The sequence below is a fragment of the Cyanistes caeruleus genome, chromosome 11, assembly GCF_971803275.1.
Source record: "Cyanistes caeruleus chromosome 11, bCyaCae1.hap1.1, whole genome shotgun sequence".
In the NCBI taxonomy this organism is placed as follows: Eukaryota; Metazoa; Chordata; class Aves; order Passeriformes; family Paridae; genus Cyanistes; species Cyanistes caeruleus.
This window is the reverse complement of record NC_141711.1, coordinates 13,299,720-13,317,106: the sequence shown is the minus strand read 5'-3', so window position 1 is coordinate 13,317,106 and position 17,387 is coordinate 13,299,720. Positions and strand designations below refer to the sequence as shown.

The 17,387-nt window shown below is 38.0% G+C and overlaps 2 protein-coding genes across 3 annotated transcripts in view; one reads left to right on the top strand and one right to left on the bottom strand.

The window, feature by feature from the left end:
* Positions 1-17,387, top strand: part of CACNA2D3 (calcium voltage-gated channel auxiliary subunit alpha2delta 3) — a 413,270-nt gene that overhangs the window by 344,489 nt on the left and 51,394 nt on the right. The window lies entirely within an intron of this gene.
* Positions 795-10,385, bottom strand: LRTM1 (leucine rich repeat transmembrane protein 1). Its single transcript, XM_086845750.1, has 3 exons — positions 10,151-10,385; positions 3,758-4,354; positions 795-1,228 (listed from the first exon to the last, which is right to left on the bottom strand). The coding sequence occupies exons 1-3, from the start codon at positions 10,383-10,385 to the stop codon at positions 795-797; spliced, it is 1,266 nt and encodes a 421-aa protein (XP_086701876.1).

Genomic DNA, 17,387 nt, shown 5'->3' with positions numbered 1-17,387 from the left:
AGCCTGTAAGCCAGCAGGGTAGCAGGCAGTGTCTTCAGGTATGCTCTGTGTACTCCTTTTGGGGCTTGTATCCAAAGCACTGTAACATTTCTTCCTTCAGCATTTTCTCAGCTCTCTTCTTTCTTCCCTATTAATTAATTAAAATATTATATGCAATAGTTACCAAGGTGCTTCCTATTTTCTAAGTTAGGAAATGGATGTAATGTTGAATTGCTGCTTCCTGGGGCACCCTGGAAAGTTGGAAACACATTTTTGGAAATCCTTTTTACACATTTATGTTATCACTGGCAGTGCACAGAGTGTCTGGTTTGAAAACTGCTTGTGAATTGTACACATCTTGAATTAAATAGTAATTTGTACTCTCTAAGATAGTTTAATTAGTTAAATTTGTACTAAGTTAGATGGCTATTTTCTGTTTTTCTTTGCAGAGCATCACTCCTGTCACCCACTGACCGTAGGTGCACCATAGATCATGTCTTGGTCTAACACTGCATCAAGGGTTAGTAAAGGATGGTGAAATACTTTAAACTCACTATGTCAAGATTTGGTGACCTCAAACACACAGCCCTAAATAGTGGCTTTGGAATGTACATACACAAATAAACTTCTGTTGTCTTAGTGGATATTCCAAACAGTATCTATGCTTGCATTTTTAAAAAAGTATGAAAAAGGGGGAAAAAAAAAAAAGAAATAAAATAACCCCAGTAATTTCTATGAAAACAATGCTATTGAGATTCCAGGCTTTTCAGCTGCAGTGAGGGCTTTATTTTCAAGAAGCCAAAGACAGGAGCGACTCAGGCCAAGGAGCTCTCAAACGGCTCCTTTCCCTTGGGGGTCCCGTGCTGCTTGGCCGGGGCCAAATGTTCTTTGTGGTATTTGGCAGTGATTGCAGCATAAGCACAGCCATAGACAGCAGCTGCCAGCATCATCAGGCACACGATGCCGCACACCACGCCGGTGATGACCACGGTGGCGATGGCGTGGCGCAGGCTGACCGGCCTGGCCTTGGCCTTGGGCTCGCAGCTGGCGCGGCCGCTGTCCCCGAGCTCGCCGGGGTGGCCGTGCTTCAGCGGGCTCCGGTGCTCCAAGCTGTGGTGGTGGCTGCTGGCCAGGTGCACCTGAGCTGTCCTCAGAGGACAAGCCCCAAAGAGCTCGTAGGGAACTTTGAGGAGGTCCTTCCCCTTCCGAATCCCTGGCGCTGAACAGATAATGCCGTCGCTTATTCCTCCTGGGGAAAAAAAAACAATGATCTCAATATCTGACCATTTCTGAATCACCTTAATGTAAAATTATTACAAACCTGAAGTAAATTTATCGTGAGTTTCAACTTCATACTTCTAAAGATTTATGTTTTAAAGGCTTTTGTTCAGTTAGGTCAGTGGTGAGATTATTACACTTCAAAACTCACATAAGAGAGCATTTTCAAAAAGCTGTTCATCAGGAATTAGGTTTATCTGTGTTTTTATGGATGTTAGTATTAAAAAAATAACATGGTGGTAGAAAAATAAGAATTCTCATAGATAAACAAAGAGGTATTGTTCACTGCAAATTCAGTTTGTTCAGCTTCTGACCACTGCTAATTTTTATGGTGAGAAATGGAAACAATGTATTTACACAATATTTCCCTCTTGATTGAAATATCCCATGAAATTGTCATTATTCTGACATTGTATGTTTACTGTAACAGGGCAAAGAGAACCCGTGAGTACCCGTGAGTGATTTTTTGAAGCAAGGCTTGTGATAAGAAAATATACACAGGTAGATAGAATGGAGTTGAGTTTAATCAATCTATTACTACTCAAATGCTAAATTTCATGATTGCTTAGAGCCAGCTTCCCGAAGGAGATTTTTAGTACAATGGGGAGAGAAGTAGGAACCCACAGTCCTGGTAAATCACATGGTTGCTCCTCAGTGTGTAGAGGAAAATACAGCAAATGTAGCCCTCATGTACCTAGTTAGAGCACAGGGCTTTAGGGGTGTGGTGTGTCAAGGAGTCCACAAGGCCAAAATCAATGTTGACATATTTTAAAAAATTAACTAATCAAATCAACTGAATTTTCTTTCTCTTCTCCATCCAAAGCAATTCACCTTTCATCTAAAGCCAGGCACAGAAATTTTCATCCCGAAAAGACTTTGAGAAAGTAGTAAATACAGATGGAGCCAAACTGAAATCTGGAGACTATTCCACAAATAATGCTGATATTCCAGGACAGATGTGAATATAGCAGGTCTCGGTCTGTACTGGTGAAACCCAAGGGTTCCAGACATCTTCCATGTGTTTGACTATGGATATAGATCATATGTGTGTCATAATGTGTAATGTAACTAACTTTTCTTAATGTGATTCAGACAAGTAATTTTAGAGAACTACAAACACAGAAGAGAGCATAACACTTGGGCTTCCTTTAAAGCTTGTTGTTAAAATTAATTTGTAAATTCCATGTAATTTCATTTAATTAATCTTTACAGAGTTCAGAAAGATGAAAGGATATCACTGAACTTCTAGACAACATTGTTTTTTGAAATAAATGATAGTCCTTATGATGCTGGCAGAGTAATTAAGATAATCTGATATGTTGGATCATTTCATTCTTCTTCACAGAGAAGACAACCCTGCTGAATTTCCAGACTAAAGCCCTGTGATAAAGTAATATTTTACTCATTCAAGATATTAAGATTTTATTGCTGAGAGGAGTTTATTCTTTTCTAAAAGGTGGCTCATAGAAGTAAATTTACTGAAGACCACTCCAGTAGTAATTGTGTCCCTGCATGACCTGCAGGGTTTTCCAGCTGGCCTGCAGAGTTCTGATCCCTGCAAAAGGCAGTCCATCAGCCTCAGGCCACATGGGCCATCTCCACATCTCTTGTGCTGCAGTGGGCTCTGTTCTGGCACAGAGACAGGTAATCAGTAGTTTGGTCACATGCAAGCATCAAAGCCTGATGTAGAAGAAAGAAAATTGCCCTGCTGTTCCGACTTCTCAGTCTGAACAAACCTCCTGGGAGAAATAAATTAATTTCTTTTTATACTTAATTCCTTTAGAATGAAATTATATTCTCTTTTTCACAGCATAACTCATGAATATATTTAAAAGCAGGTGTGACCAAAATACTGACACTACTATTTATAAACTTCACTTTTCCCTGTGTGATGCCATGTCACATTTCTGTCAGGAAATTGCCAATGAATTGAGTTCCTTTTCTGGTTAACAGCAAATTAGGAAGTGATACTAAGCATTCGTAAAATATTAAAGAACTACTAAGTCATAATTAATGGAAAAACTAGAATCCTGGGCTCTCTAAAGTTTGTTCAGTACTGGTATCTGTCTTGATGTTTGCCATCATGCAACAGGGAAAAAGCTTTAAAAGAGTAGGTTAATTTCCAGCAAAAATACCTTGGTAGAATTAAAACAGGTGTATGTGCACAAGCATGCTTGTTTCATATTCAGAAATGTCTGTATCTGAATTCACACTCTAGAGAACACACCTGTACCTGCTGCATGACCGTGTGTGTATCATTGCTCTTTCTCTAGGCACTAATATGAAACCCCTCTCTGATTCTAGTTTGCAATAAAAGCCCTTTTTTTATATTTATAAAAGCACTTACATTCTGAGCTATGCATAAGAATATAGTTTAGTGTGTTTATTTGAGGAAGTGACCTACTGTGTGGGGTAAATTTTGAAGCCATGGAAGGGAAGATCAGTTAGATGCTGCTTAAATGTTCTCATGTACACCATATGTAGTGAGAAAATTCCTTACCTCTGTATAGAAAACTCTCCAGCCACAGTTTCATGCCAAAGATATTGCAATTGCATTGCCAGGGATTATCTTTGAAGAGAACCACTTTCAGGTTTGGAAGTGACTCCAGCAGAATTCTTTCCATTTTCTGAAGTTTGTTATGCTTCAGAGAGAGCAATGTTATATTCCCTGTGCTGTTTCCAAATGTCTCAGGCAATCGAACAATGCTGTTGGATGACAAGTCCAGTTCTTTTAGGTGTGGGAGGAAACTGAAAGTCTTGTTTTCTATATAATGAATCAAATTTCTGGTTAGGTTTAAAACCTGTAGATACCTCAGTTTTTGGAAAGCACCGGGTGCCACACTTGAGAGAGAATTATTAGACAAGTCTAAGATTTTGAGTAACGGCGTTGCAGTGAATGCATTTTGGTTGATCCTCCAGATACGGTTGTTCTGCAGCTGCAGTATCTGAATTTCAAGAGGTAAACGGGCAGGAATTTCAGTAAATCCTCTGTTCTTGCAGTCTGCAGTCTTTGAGGCTGTGTAGCAGAGGCATTTGTCAGGGCAGCCATGAGCTGTGTGTGCCAACAAGATGACACTACAAACCAAAAGCCAGTTACCTGTATCACAAGTGAAAGAAGGTGTTAAATGAGTTTAAAATGTTTGTCTTTGGGCAGTGCACAGGCCATAAACACAGCCAGAAGGTACACAGTTCCACAATAAACAATAATGTAGATACCACAGGGTGTGCTCTTTTATAAAACAGAAATAAATGATAGAAGGTGTTAAGCACTTCTGTAATGCAGAATGACAATAATGCTAATATGAATGCTTAAAATGAAGTACTTCCCATGCTTTTTTCTTAAGTACAAATGGATTTCAAGAGGATTTGCCATCAGCAGAGCAGTGATGTTTGAAGGGAATGCGACAGTTTCTAAAATTATTAAATTGAAATGTCTCTCTTTCTGTGGTAGTAACAACTTTAAGACATCTTGTGTCAGAAGAATTACAAGCAGAACTTTTATTTTGCATTGGTTTTACTAATATTACTGCCTGGAAGAACTGAGTCAATGTAACATTAAAATAATTACAAGCTTCAAAGACATAGCTATAAAAACTATTGGCAGTACTTTTTCAACAATCCAGATTCTGTAAGTTTCTCCTTTAAAATATCTGTGTATTCTTTTTCCCTTAGTTCCATTCTCTGAATGCCAGCTGTACTTCCCATAGATGCAGGTTTCTACACAGACATTTTTCAATAAGCATTTGAAAAGAGAAATTAGTTTACAGGAGTACTTAGTATTATTTAGTATTTATAATTATCCGCTGCTCCCTGATGTTCAGGTGGTTTTAACTGAAAAAAATAAAAGTTTTTACCTTTTATGTCTTGTTAATGATCTTAACTTTGAGAACAAGGTACTTAAAGCTGTGCTTGTATGCATATAATGAAACACTAAAAAACCCACTATCGAAGAATTAGATTTTCTTTGACTAAAGAAAGTGAGAATGATGAATCCTTTTCTAACATCACTTTTGAGATGCTTCAAATCATTTTTACTATTTACTGTTTCAAAATGCAAAACATTTTAGTTAGTTGCTACTTGATACCTTTTGAAAATATAGTAATTGATGTTTATTGACTTACAGAGATCAAATGTGAATTACAGGGAATATCTATTGATGGAATATTGTATGATTATAGTATGAAATATGATAAATATATAAATGAAAGTTGTACTTTGAGACTACAGTTTAAGGCACTAATTAATTTTCACTCAAAATTAAAATATTTATATTAAAATTATACATAATCTTCTGCAATACTGAATTTTGCATCAAAAAATTGCCATGAAAGAATCCAGCATTCCTGCATGCAAGATAAGCAATACTTTCAGACCTGCAACAGTTGGCTTCAGAAACACGGCTTCCAAAACAAACTCTTGCTTGGGAAGGAAATGCTTTGCAAAGAGGAAAATTGCGTTATTAATCTGAATGCTTCAGGATCTCACCTTTCATTCTGCTCTGCTTGTTCTTCCCCTGGTGGAAGATTCAGTCCAGATTTCTGATGTAGAACAGTATCAGAGACTGTTCTGATTCCCACTTCAAATCTGCAACATGCTCATCAGTTTCCTTTCTTGAGGGTTTTTTTAGGTGGCTGTGACTTGTGTAGAAGGCAACTATTTCTACTCAGTTACTCTATCAGCCTTTGGCTTTTTTCTCAATCACAACCTTCTCCCCCCTCCCCCTTTTATGACTCTCAGAGACTTATTCTCCCTCTTAATCAGACAACAAGCCATGCAAACAGTGTCTGTCCAGCTCTGGCTGGACAGCTGTAATGTACAAATAATGACCTGATAACCTCGCCTATTCAATTTGTTTAATCTCCATCAAAAGCAAAGCACAAAAAAATAAAGCCGCCTTTTTTATATCCAGTATGGTTTCTGAATTCTGGTGGGTTATTAGCCAGACTGGATCCATTTTTGCAAGATCTGAACATGGATTTTGAGTATCCTGGGCTGTGACTGGAGGCAGTGGAGTGTATAATATCACTACAAATAGTCCTCTGGGTTGATGACATGGTTTTGACAGTGCCCTTGTTTGCTCTTCTAAGCTTATTCATCTGACATCCATTAGTTGTGCTGACAGGATTTTATTGCTTGGGAATACAGGACCAGTGGCTCCTTCCATAAAAATGGCACACATCCTGGTATAGTCACCATGAATATTGAAAAAATTAATTTATTTTCAGAGAAAAATGTAGCAGATGATACTAAAACTGTAACATGTGGTGCCTTGACTTGTTTCTTTGTTATTTCTTCAGTAGAACTCATACTGTGCCATCTACACCAATAAAAGGATTAATGACTTGTGACAGTGAAGGAACTCAAAGGTGTTGAAAGGAATGAGAGATCTGGTATATAATTGAGTCTTTCCAGGGCATATGATCACTCCATCTATGAGCTGTCCTATGGAGAGGGAAGTTGTACAACCAAAACATTTCAGATCTATAATACGGCTTTCTTGGGTACAAATTCTGCTTTTAGGTGCTTTTAAAAAGATCACATGACTCTCACTTTCTAGGTCAAAATTTATATGATGTAAGCAATGTTCTAGGAGGGGTTGTATAAAAACCATAAGGTCCAAACTGCTGTTAAAAGCAGGGTCTTTACCAGAAGTTATCCAGGGTCTTTTCAAGTTGGGACTTGATATTTCCCATAACAGATTCTATCACTTTTCTGAGCAGCCTTCTCCACTGCCTAACTGTCCTCAGAATCAGCAATTCTTTCTCGCATCCAGTTAGAGTTTTCCTTGGAGCAGCTTGTGTCCTTCCCCTCTTGTCTTGTCACTAGGAATCCTTTCAAAGAGAGTAACCCCATCTTTTCCATAGGCACTTTTGGTTTCCAGAAGTGTGTGCTGAGCTCTCTGCTCCCCTGGCTCCCAGGGCAGAGCTGTGCCTGTCAGGATTGTGTGCTGAGCTCAGTTGTTTCTGACACCAGGCAAAGGAGCAATGGATACATGGGAATGGTGAAGGACAACGTAGGAAAATTGTCATTCTGGAAAGTAAATGTGATTGTTCATCCTGAGGATGCCAGGATTGCTGCTGTGAGTGGCAGACCTTTCTATCCCTGACATTCTTGATGGATGACATGTTGTCCTGATACAGGGTGAAGCCTGGGATTTAGTGTAGAGCACTGCAGATGTAGATAACCTGGTGCCACAGTCATCCTGGTTAACCCAAACTTTACAAAAAAAGGGGAGAGAAGCTTAAAAATCAACTGCAGTGTACTATAGATTAATGTCAGGTTAATGCAAAAAGCTTTTTTAACTTCTGTACCATGATACATTTATTTGCTATTTCTATGTCCCATCTTAAAAAATACTCATGGATCATTTTAGTGAAGACACAATTAAATGTAAAAAGGTCTTTTATAAAATAGCATCTTCCTTAGGAGCTGTAGCCATGGATACATAAAGTCAGATACTTTTTTCTTGAGAAAACTTCCCACTCTCCTTGCATTAACTCATCCCTTGTATCAGAGGCAGCTCTTTTCATGACTTTTGATTATCTTGCAGGAGGTAATAGCTATTATGTTATTGGGTTTTTGTGTGATAAGATACTATTAAATTCTCTCTGGTATCTATAATTTTATTTGGCTTATGAATTCAAAGGCTTATATGGCTTATGAATTCAATTTAAGTTATTTTTCCATCTGAACTAATATTTGCTGACCAGATGGGTATCCACATCCCACTGCAGTTTATTTCATGTAACAGTGGGCTTAAAGAATGTCTCTTAAATGCCTGTCCTATTTTAGGTAAGTCTTTGCAACTGTAATTGTATTATTTTTAGTATTCCCCATATTACAGAGATCTTCACAGGACAAGGTCACAGAAAGTTAAGCACTGTGGGAGGTTCAGGTCCTACAATAATGCAGGGGTTGTTTTATTTACTCGGAATCATGGTATAAGAAGTTATTACTTTTGAAAACATCTTCATGCTGGGTCCAGATTTGGAAACATATGATTAAATCTGTCGATTTGCTTTTCATGTAGATGTGGCTATTTCTTCCTTATATTGAGAACTCTGAATGAACATGTTTTGTAAACAGAAGTTTCCCCAACCTATAATCCATGTCCTATTCCCATGTATCAGGAATAATACTTTGGTTGTGACAGAGAAGTCTGATGTGGTGAAAATTATAGTCGTGTCACAGGTAGAGATTTGCCAGAAACAGGATAACCATGAAACCTACCCTACTTCTGGCCTTTTGAACCACCAGCAGGATACTTTTCAGCTGTCTGATGTGGTGCAGCAACTGTTATTGCAGCCTCTTAAATTAGCCTGTGCCTTGTTGCAGCAAGGTATGTTTCCCATTGCAAATAGCAAGAAAGCCCCATGAATTAATATCTGATTCCTGCTGGCTGAGGGGGGCAGCTCTGTCTTTGCTTTGCCAGCAAACTCTTTGTTGCAGCAATTCCTGCCATCTGCCTTAAAGGAGTTCTATGTGTAAGAGTCATCTCTTTTACAGAAGAGCATTATGTTAATTAAATTCTAACAGAAAGGAAACAATTTAAATATTTCAAATATTTAAAAGCTACAGGATTTGGATTCCGCTGCATTGTATATCGAGTCCAGGCAGACACAATTACATTAAAAAATGTTCCCAAGACCACAGCAAACAATTCCTATACATACTCTTTATTAGATTTATTTTCCTTATGCTGTTGAGTGGGAAGGAATTAAAACTGAGATACTTTCAGGGAAATGGAATGCACTTTCTCTTTCCTAAAGTGTGTTTCCAGATTGGTAAAACAGCTAAGCTCTGTAAACTCAAGAACCTAAATTAAACTTTGGGTAAATGCAAACCCCTTTTCATTTCGGCTCAGGAAAAAGAAAAAATTTGTATTTGTTGTTGAAATAGCCCATACCTTTATTGTTAAAATTCTTCCCCTTTAACTAGCACTTTAAAAACTACGGTAGTGCATTGTGGAGATGGGCTGTGGCCTTTCCCATGACTCAGAGCCCTGTGCAAAGGTGACAGGGCAAACGAGACCTGCGAGTCCCTCATGCTTTTCTTTCTACAAGGGCACTCCTCGTACTCTGAGAATGCAGGACTCTCTCAAATCTTTCCTGGCAGGGTACAAGGTTTTCAAGAGTTGACAGAACTTAGAGGAAGGCCCTGGATCCTATTTCTGCTTGCTTTTCACAACGGAAGTATAAGCCAATGCATCAAACTAAATTTGGCTGGAGGAAGATTTATACCTTAAAAATCTGTCCATATTTTCCAGAGAAGTGGGCTTATGGATTTCTTCAGAGATCCTTTGCTTAGACAAGATAAGAGGGGAGGAATATCAGCTAGAATTTAGTAGTATCAAATGCTGTTTATGACACAGCATAATGAGACACCATGATTTCTTTGTGTCTGAGTTGTTATGAGTTATTTGATGGTGTCCCTTTCAGGTGGGAAGTAATGTTGTGCAGCTCTAGAAACAAGAAACCAGGCAGAGAGTTGTGATTTTGTACAGGGGAAGCGCCCAGTTTTTCTTTTCCAGTGGCTTGTTTTGCCTTACTTAGATACATCTGGTACTTGTTTATGCAGTGAGTAATTAATCTATGAAATGCATTGTTGGAAGTTATCCTTGGGCCAGAAGATTAGTAGGATTCATATATAATCTGGAGCCATAGTTACCTCATGGGGCAAAAAAAAAAAAAAAAAATAAAGAAGGGATATAAACTTTCACTCTTAAGGGCTTTAATCAACCACTAATGACACAACTTCTAGAGAAAAACCTTTCCCTGTGGCATTTTTTTTTCCATAATTATTATTTATGGGAATTTTTACACCTTCCTCTGACACCTCTTGGAGTGGCCAGAGTATGAGATGTAATAGTGGAGGAGATGAACTGGAACTTGCCATGTTCCAGGTGGAGATTTACGGTGGGGAAGGGGTGGCTGGGCAGCCTGGCAGTGGCAGGAAGCTGCTGGCTGGGGAGGTATGAACTGCAGTGTCCAGGCAGCACAGGACAGCCAGGCTGAGCACCTTCTCTGTCTAGGTCAGAACTCTGTTCTTCCCCACATTGCTGTTCTGATCTGGACTGGAAAATTATTTCAGTAGTCGTATCCAGGTCTTTGTTACCAGGTCTGCGCATAATCCATAAAAAGAAGTCTTTTGTCTTCCCTTCCCTTCCCTTCCCTTCCCTTCCCTTCCCTTCCCTTCCCTTCCCTTCCCTTCCCTTCCCTTCCCTTCCCTTCCCTTCCCTTCCCTTCCCTTCCCTTCCCTTCCCTTCCCTTCCCTTCCCTTCCCTTCCCTTCCCTTCCCTTCCCTTCCCTTCCCTTCCCTTCCCTTCCCTTCCCTTCCCTTCCCTTCCCTTCCCTTCCCTTCCCTTCCCTTCCCTTCCCTTCCCTTCCCTTCCCTTCCCTTCCCTTCCCTTCCCTTCCCTTCCCTTCCCTTCCCTTCCCTTCCCTTCCCTCTGAAGGTTTTCAATCCCTAGGCAGTGCAGTCAGCAATTTGCTGGGGTATTATAACTCCAGTATAATGCTCTTAGAAGTTAGTGTGGCTTTTACTCTTTTCCCATAACTAAATAAGAAGAAATATATGAAGGTGAGAAGGGTTTAGCTGGAAAATGCTGAAAACCAGCCCTACAGTGTGCTTTGGTAGGTAGAAAAATTATCAGGATGGATGCAAGGCCGCCAGAATGAGGAGAAGCACAGGGAATAAAGATTCTGGGCCTCTTTACCTTAATTGCAAGTTAGATGAAGTTGCAGCAAGGGGCAGATTAAGTGTCAGCAGAGTATTTGTTCCATCACAAATAGCAGCAGGGGGTGCAGATTCAATTTTCAATCATTTCCTGACTAATGTCAACCACCTGTTACACATGCTGAGCATCCATAGATAAAATGTATCTCCAGTAGGAGTAAATTAATGAACTCACTGTGCCATTATTGCAAATAGAAAAAACTGTTGCTTGACATCAAGCTAAGAGAAATGAAAGAAATAAAAGTGGTGAGAAAAAACACATGCAAAAATAACTACAGGTGTACACTGTGTTTCATCTTGACATTTTAGATGCTTTTTGTCGTGTCTTAAACATATTAAAACTGAGATCTCTTGCTATTCTTCTTGATAACTTATTCTTCATCAAAGTATTTCTAAGCTTTTACGTAGTGATTTTGCTTCCTTTTTGTATTTAATGACAATTTCTATTCATGGTCACAGCTCACCCTGGACTCAAGCTTAAGACCAGGATATAAATCTCCTGTGCATTCTGAGTGGTTGATTTACTAGGGCAGCTCTTGTAAGAATTGGAAGGATTTTTTTGAACAACATCTGTGAAAGGGTTTTGAAATGTTGACAGTGTATGAGGAAATACTTTAAAGTGCAGTAAAAGTTTCTTATACTGATGCTCACCAATTGTGCTACAAAGTAGAACTCATAGTTCATTGATTCCTTTTGTGATTTTAAGGCAAATTGTAGTAATTCAGTAAGAGTCACTGGTAAATGTTGGGAACTCCTGTGTTTATGGGCTCAAAAGGACTCTTTCTCTTTGCCCTGGTAGTCACTTGAACACAGAAACTTGCAGAAGCAGGGATGACATTTCCTGCAGTGAAAAGTCAAATAGTTAAACCTCTGTAATCCTTGCAACACTTTGGAAATATCCACAGGAGGCTTTTTTGGCTTTTTTTTTTTCCCATTAATTTTTCAAGGTACTAAATAAACTTACTTTAAATTTATACATCTGATAATTGCTAAATACATAATTTTGGTGGATTTACTCATCAGTAGAATGTAAGTTCATTGGTTCAGGACTGCTGTGCTCAGTTGCTTTGGATTGAAGCTGGTATGGAACAGTTCCATTGGATGATGTGTTGCTACAAGGGAAAAGGTAACTCCTGAAAGGATCTCAATTGTCCTGCAGCAGGTGAAGTGTGACGGTCCAGCTCCTTTAAAATGTCCACGTAGGCAGCAGAGCTCTGGGCAGGAGCGATGAGCAGCACCCACAATGTCCCTGCTTGTTGCTCACAGGAACAATCCATGAACAGAATATGGATGTTGTAAAATTTCCCCTATGGCTCCAGTGAACAAGAATGAGCCAGAAACCATTACCTGCTGCCACTCTTCTTCATTTCAATGGCAGATAAGTTTTACAAGGCAGTGCAGAGTTTGCTGCTTTTCCAGTTTCCTTGTTCTCTCTGGATTTCTGTCATCCCCACTGCTTGAGCTGCTGCAGCTGCAGGCACCAACAGTCCTCTGACAACATCCTAGAGATACCCTAGCACTCTGCTATCCTTTTCTCACCCTCTACATTTTAATCTGTCAGCAGGTTTTAAACACCAAGCATGTTTTTAAAATACCTTTTTTTCTCCATAGAATGTTTTAAATGAAGTAAAAGGGGAAGTCAGGTATATGGATAGATGTCTCATCCCTCAAGTTTAGTTAGTTCTGCTGTTTTCAGACAGGATAAATCCCTGGGAAACTTAGCTAGTATACAGGATAATAATGCTTCTGTTTAGAATTTGCAAAATAGGCCACTGAGAGGACTTTTGTTTAAAAAATAGAAAGAAAATACTCTTTCACAGGGCATTTTATTAATGAGAATTACAATACTGGAAAATCTGTTATGGATTAGTGAAAAACAGTAACAGTGTATCCAAATGGAACTGGTTGGATAATTAAATTCATTTAATAGGTACTGAAATTTAAACCTCTTGATCCCTCTGACGTAAACATAACTCTTAAAAGCCGTGGAACTTGATTCTAAAAGTGTAATGTGGGAGAGAAACACTGGGACGATGATTACAGATTTCAGATACCCTGGGAGGAAATGTATTCAGGAGTTAAAGAACAGGCATTCAAATTAAAAAAATAAAAAAAAAAAAGAAAAGAAAGAGGAAAACCCCCAGAAGTATAGCTATGAAATATAAAAAGAAGCTTTAATAAAACCCTGTTTATGTAGGTGTGCAGCTTACATGGGCAGTATCGAAGCAACATGACTGGGAAAACCAAGTGACAAAAAAGGGAGACTATAGATTGAAATCATGAAGGAACGTCATGTTTTCACTATTTTTACACTCTTTTTACCTGTTCTGTATTATCATGTCTTTTTGGCTATATGTCCTTCTGTATGTCTGTTTTGGTTTCCTGTTTTCATGCTGAGAATTCCCAAAGATCCTCAATCTATGCTTTCTCCTCTCATTAATAGATTTTTTTTTTCAATATTGATTACAATTTATAAAGTATGTCTAGTGTATAATTGTCTTTTCTTGATTTGGTGAAAAGGAAAATTATTTACTGAGTTTTAACACATCTTTTAGGAGGATCATCCCAAATGGCTGATAGGCTGTCTGCTAAGTAGGCAAGAAAATACTTTAGGATTTGTATAAATTATGAAGTCCTGACAGTCATAACACTGAGCTATGCCTTGTTTTTGTTTGTACTACCTGAAGTTATTGTTAGGCTTTTATCCATGGCTTCTGTTTCCCTGTCCCCTAAGGTGCTGAAGGATGAACTTTCTCTCAAGCTGAGAGGATAACAAAATTAAGACAACAGCTGGAATGCCTGTGAGAAAATAAATTTTAAAAAAGTGCCGAATAAAAGTAGATTATTAGCCCTGAAGTTCAGACAACATTTAAATGTTGATCTCATCTTTTTGTCTTCCATGTTTATATCTGACTTCTGTATCAACACTGGGTGATGCTGAAGTATAGAGGTAATACATATTATCATTTAATACAATGACTTTTAATCCAAAAGCCCTTCTATTTGACTATAATTTATGGTGGGAACTCAAAGGTACTCAGCCTAGCTGGGCTTTCTCTGTCCATAAAGCTATAGCTGTCTTAAGCAAAAAGGGTGTGTTTTCATCTTTATTTGCTTTTATTTCCTTCAGTGGCCTGTTATTTTGGAATATAATGGCAGGGCTGAGCTTGGTTACTCATATTTTGGCTGAAACTTTTTATCCTTTTCCCTTTTCAAAATGACAGTGTCCATTTCCTCTCCATCTCTGTGTTTCTGCAGAGTTAGAATAGATGTGTTCAGAGAACAGCACTGCTGACTTCTCCCTTCTCAAAGTGCTCTGTGGGAGAAGTGGGCTGACTGCTTCTAGAGGGTGAAGTTTATGAATTGTGTGCCTACTTTAGTGAAATAATAATTTCCATACCTCGAGTTTTTCTGGGGTCATTAGGACCTTAAATGGTTTTCTTTAGTTACTGCTACAAGTATCTTTTCTATAAACTTGTTAGAAAGAAGAAAGAGCAGAGTACTCTGTAATTTGTAGTTTGTGGTGATTTGGAGATGTGTTCAAACATAGGCACTAAAGTGAACATTTGGATTTCCAGCAGTTGTAGTACAGGCTTTCTTTGGAAATTAAACACTCTCTACTTTTCTATATGCCATCAGCTGGTCATACTTTTATATATTGCTCTCTTAGCTTTGGAGTAAAGAAATGTTTTAGAACTTCTGCAGACTTTCTTACATTGAAAACATGAAAAAGTTTTGAGAAAGAAATGGGAGTTACCTAATGCTTGATTTTCTGTAATAATTTGTCTAAATGGAACTTGGGTGAAATTATTCATGTAGAACAACATTTCACTTGCATCATAGTGCAGATTTAAACAGAAAAAGTAAAAAGCCTTGTTTATTACAGTCCCCTTCATTGTACTGTCACAGCACTCTTGTTATGGCATCTCTAAATATTCCTAATTAAGACTTTGAAGCTGGTTCTTCTCCTAAAATCTTAGGGAAATGTATCACCCTTCCATCAACACAGGATGTAAACTGCAAGTGTGAATACAGCACATCCTTTCTGGTGTTCTATATAAGAATATTATGAAATCGTGAACAAAATACTCCACTCAAAGCTTCAAAATGTTTTACACCTTTTTGGACAGATTGATGGCGCCTGTCAGATTTGGGTTTCTAGAGTTCTTGTTAGGCTAAATTTATGGGGAAAAAATCTCTCTGTAGAAGAGAATCTGGTTGATTTTAATTTCCTATTTATAGGGTATGTTTAGACCAGGAACAGCCCTAAGCCTTCGGTTCTTCAGATCCTGGGCCTACCTTGTCTTCATGGGCAGATGTTCTCTGATGGAAGTGTCACAGAAGTCCAGATTCCATGTGATTATTTCCTTGTATATTAATATTATAAAATATGAGAAATGCTGTCATTTTATAAAAGAAATTATTTTATACATGAAAGACCAGTTAACACATTTTAAGCAATGGCCATGCTGATATTTCCTGTTTTTCAGAGATGGGCTGAACAATGGAGAGTTTCCCATGGCAGAAGCTTTGCTGTAAATGTTTCTTCTGGTAATGTAATTAGGAAGTATTGGCTCCAGTTAATGTAACTTAAACAAAACATGTTGTCCTCAGCAAACTTATTAAACAGGCATAGCCTTGTCTAGAAGGAAAACAGGGACATATAGTGTTTCCATGGAAACTCAGTTAACATTCTGATTTGTGGATATGAGAATAATCAGCACTACAGTCTAAACTCAATTAATTAAATGAGTCTTAGTTGTGAAGTCAACACAGTATAAAAGTATCTGTACACATGCAGGAGTCAGAGCCTTTCATCCCCATAGATGCTTTCTACCTGCACTTTAGAACAGAATAAAGCAGGGAAACTTGTGAGAGACCCTTCTTTTTTTGCCTTCTGAGGCCATTTGTGCCATTTTAATACAAAAATTTATGTAGGAATATAAACTAAATCTGTTTAAATCCACTTTATGGGAGTTCGTTATAATTTACTGAATCTCTAATGTGTGGTTTTGATTTTCTTTTATTTCAAGTAAAAGTAAGTAAGGCTTTTCCCTTAGTATAGGGCACATCAGCCCTGTACTATGAGACAATGAAGAAGATAATATAATAATAATAATAATAATAAAATAATAATAATGTAATATTTGCTTCCATTGTAGATATGCTGAGATTTGTTAATTCTGGAAATTATGCTCAAGCATTCTTTTTGTAAAACAGCAGAAAAAGAAAGAATTGATTGAATTTGCCTTAATTAGAAAATTAAATATGTTTTATAAATGTATTTTAGCAGAACTTTTAGGAGAACCTCTGTCATTTATAAATGTCTAAATTTTGGAAAGTGGCATTTCAAAGTTATTTTGATGCCTAGAAATATGATACAGACTTCAGAATTACAGCCCAACCTTTACTGATTGCAGTGTGAAGTGTGTGCTCCTGGAAAGCCCATCAGGACCAGCCTGCCTTGGTATGTGCCCCAGCAGCTGTAAAAACCTGGCCTTTGCAAGGTTCACTTTCCCTGTACGTCAAGAATAGGTTTGCCTCTATACAGCAGCACAATCTCTGGGTAGTCCTGCCAAGAGTCCTTTCTTTGAGCAGAGTTTTGAGGGTTTTTGTGTTCTCCAGAGCTCCATTCTGGAAGCAGCTTTGTGTTCTCATCCTGTGCTGGGCATCCCTTAACGCTCCCAGACTCCAGTGGGCATTGGCAGCGCTCAACACCTCCCAGGCAAAGGCCTCAGCTGAGTTTGCACCTATCAGGCAACTAATTAGAAAGAGAAGCTATTTTGTATGATAAATCCTTAGTTTAATTTATAATCAGACAGCTCCCTTTCAGAAACCTTCCTGATTTATTTCAAAGCTATTACATTAAAGAGGATTACATTTGGTGCCCATTATATTGATTTCCCTCAAAATGTACCAATTTATACTTCTAAAATATGCCTTAAGACTGCATTGACAGCTAAATCCTGCTAATCATTAGTATATAAATTATAATAGAACTACTTGTTGAAGCATCTGGATAGCAGTTTATGTGAAGTAAGTATGGTCCATTTGTACTTTTATTGTGAAAGTCATGTCAGCACTTACACTATTTCCAGAAGTTAATAACTCACCCAGAGGAGTTCACTTATGGCCATAACTTGGCACACAGATCTCAGACAATGTTGACATTTTATTAAAAACTTTAAAAGTGTGTCAGTGCCTTTTAATTTTATCAGTCTCAACATTTTTTAAAAGCCTTATTTCTTTGGGTTTTTTTTTCTTGAAGTATCAATTAAAAACATTTATTAATATTGTATTTGGTCATAAGTTGGTCAATATATTGTTCTTTGTATTTTGTGGCTTTAAAGAGGTGATTCCAACTCTTTCTAATAAAGAAAAGAAGCTGTTGGCT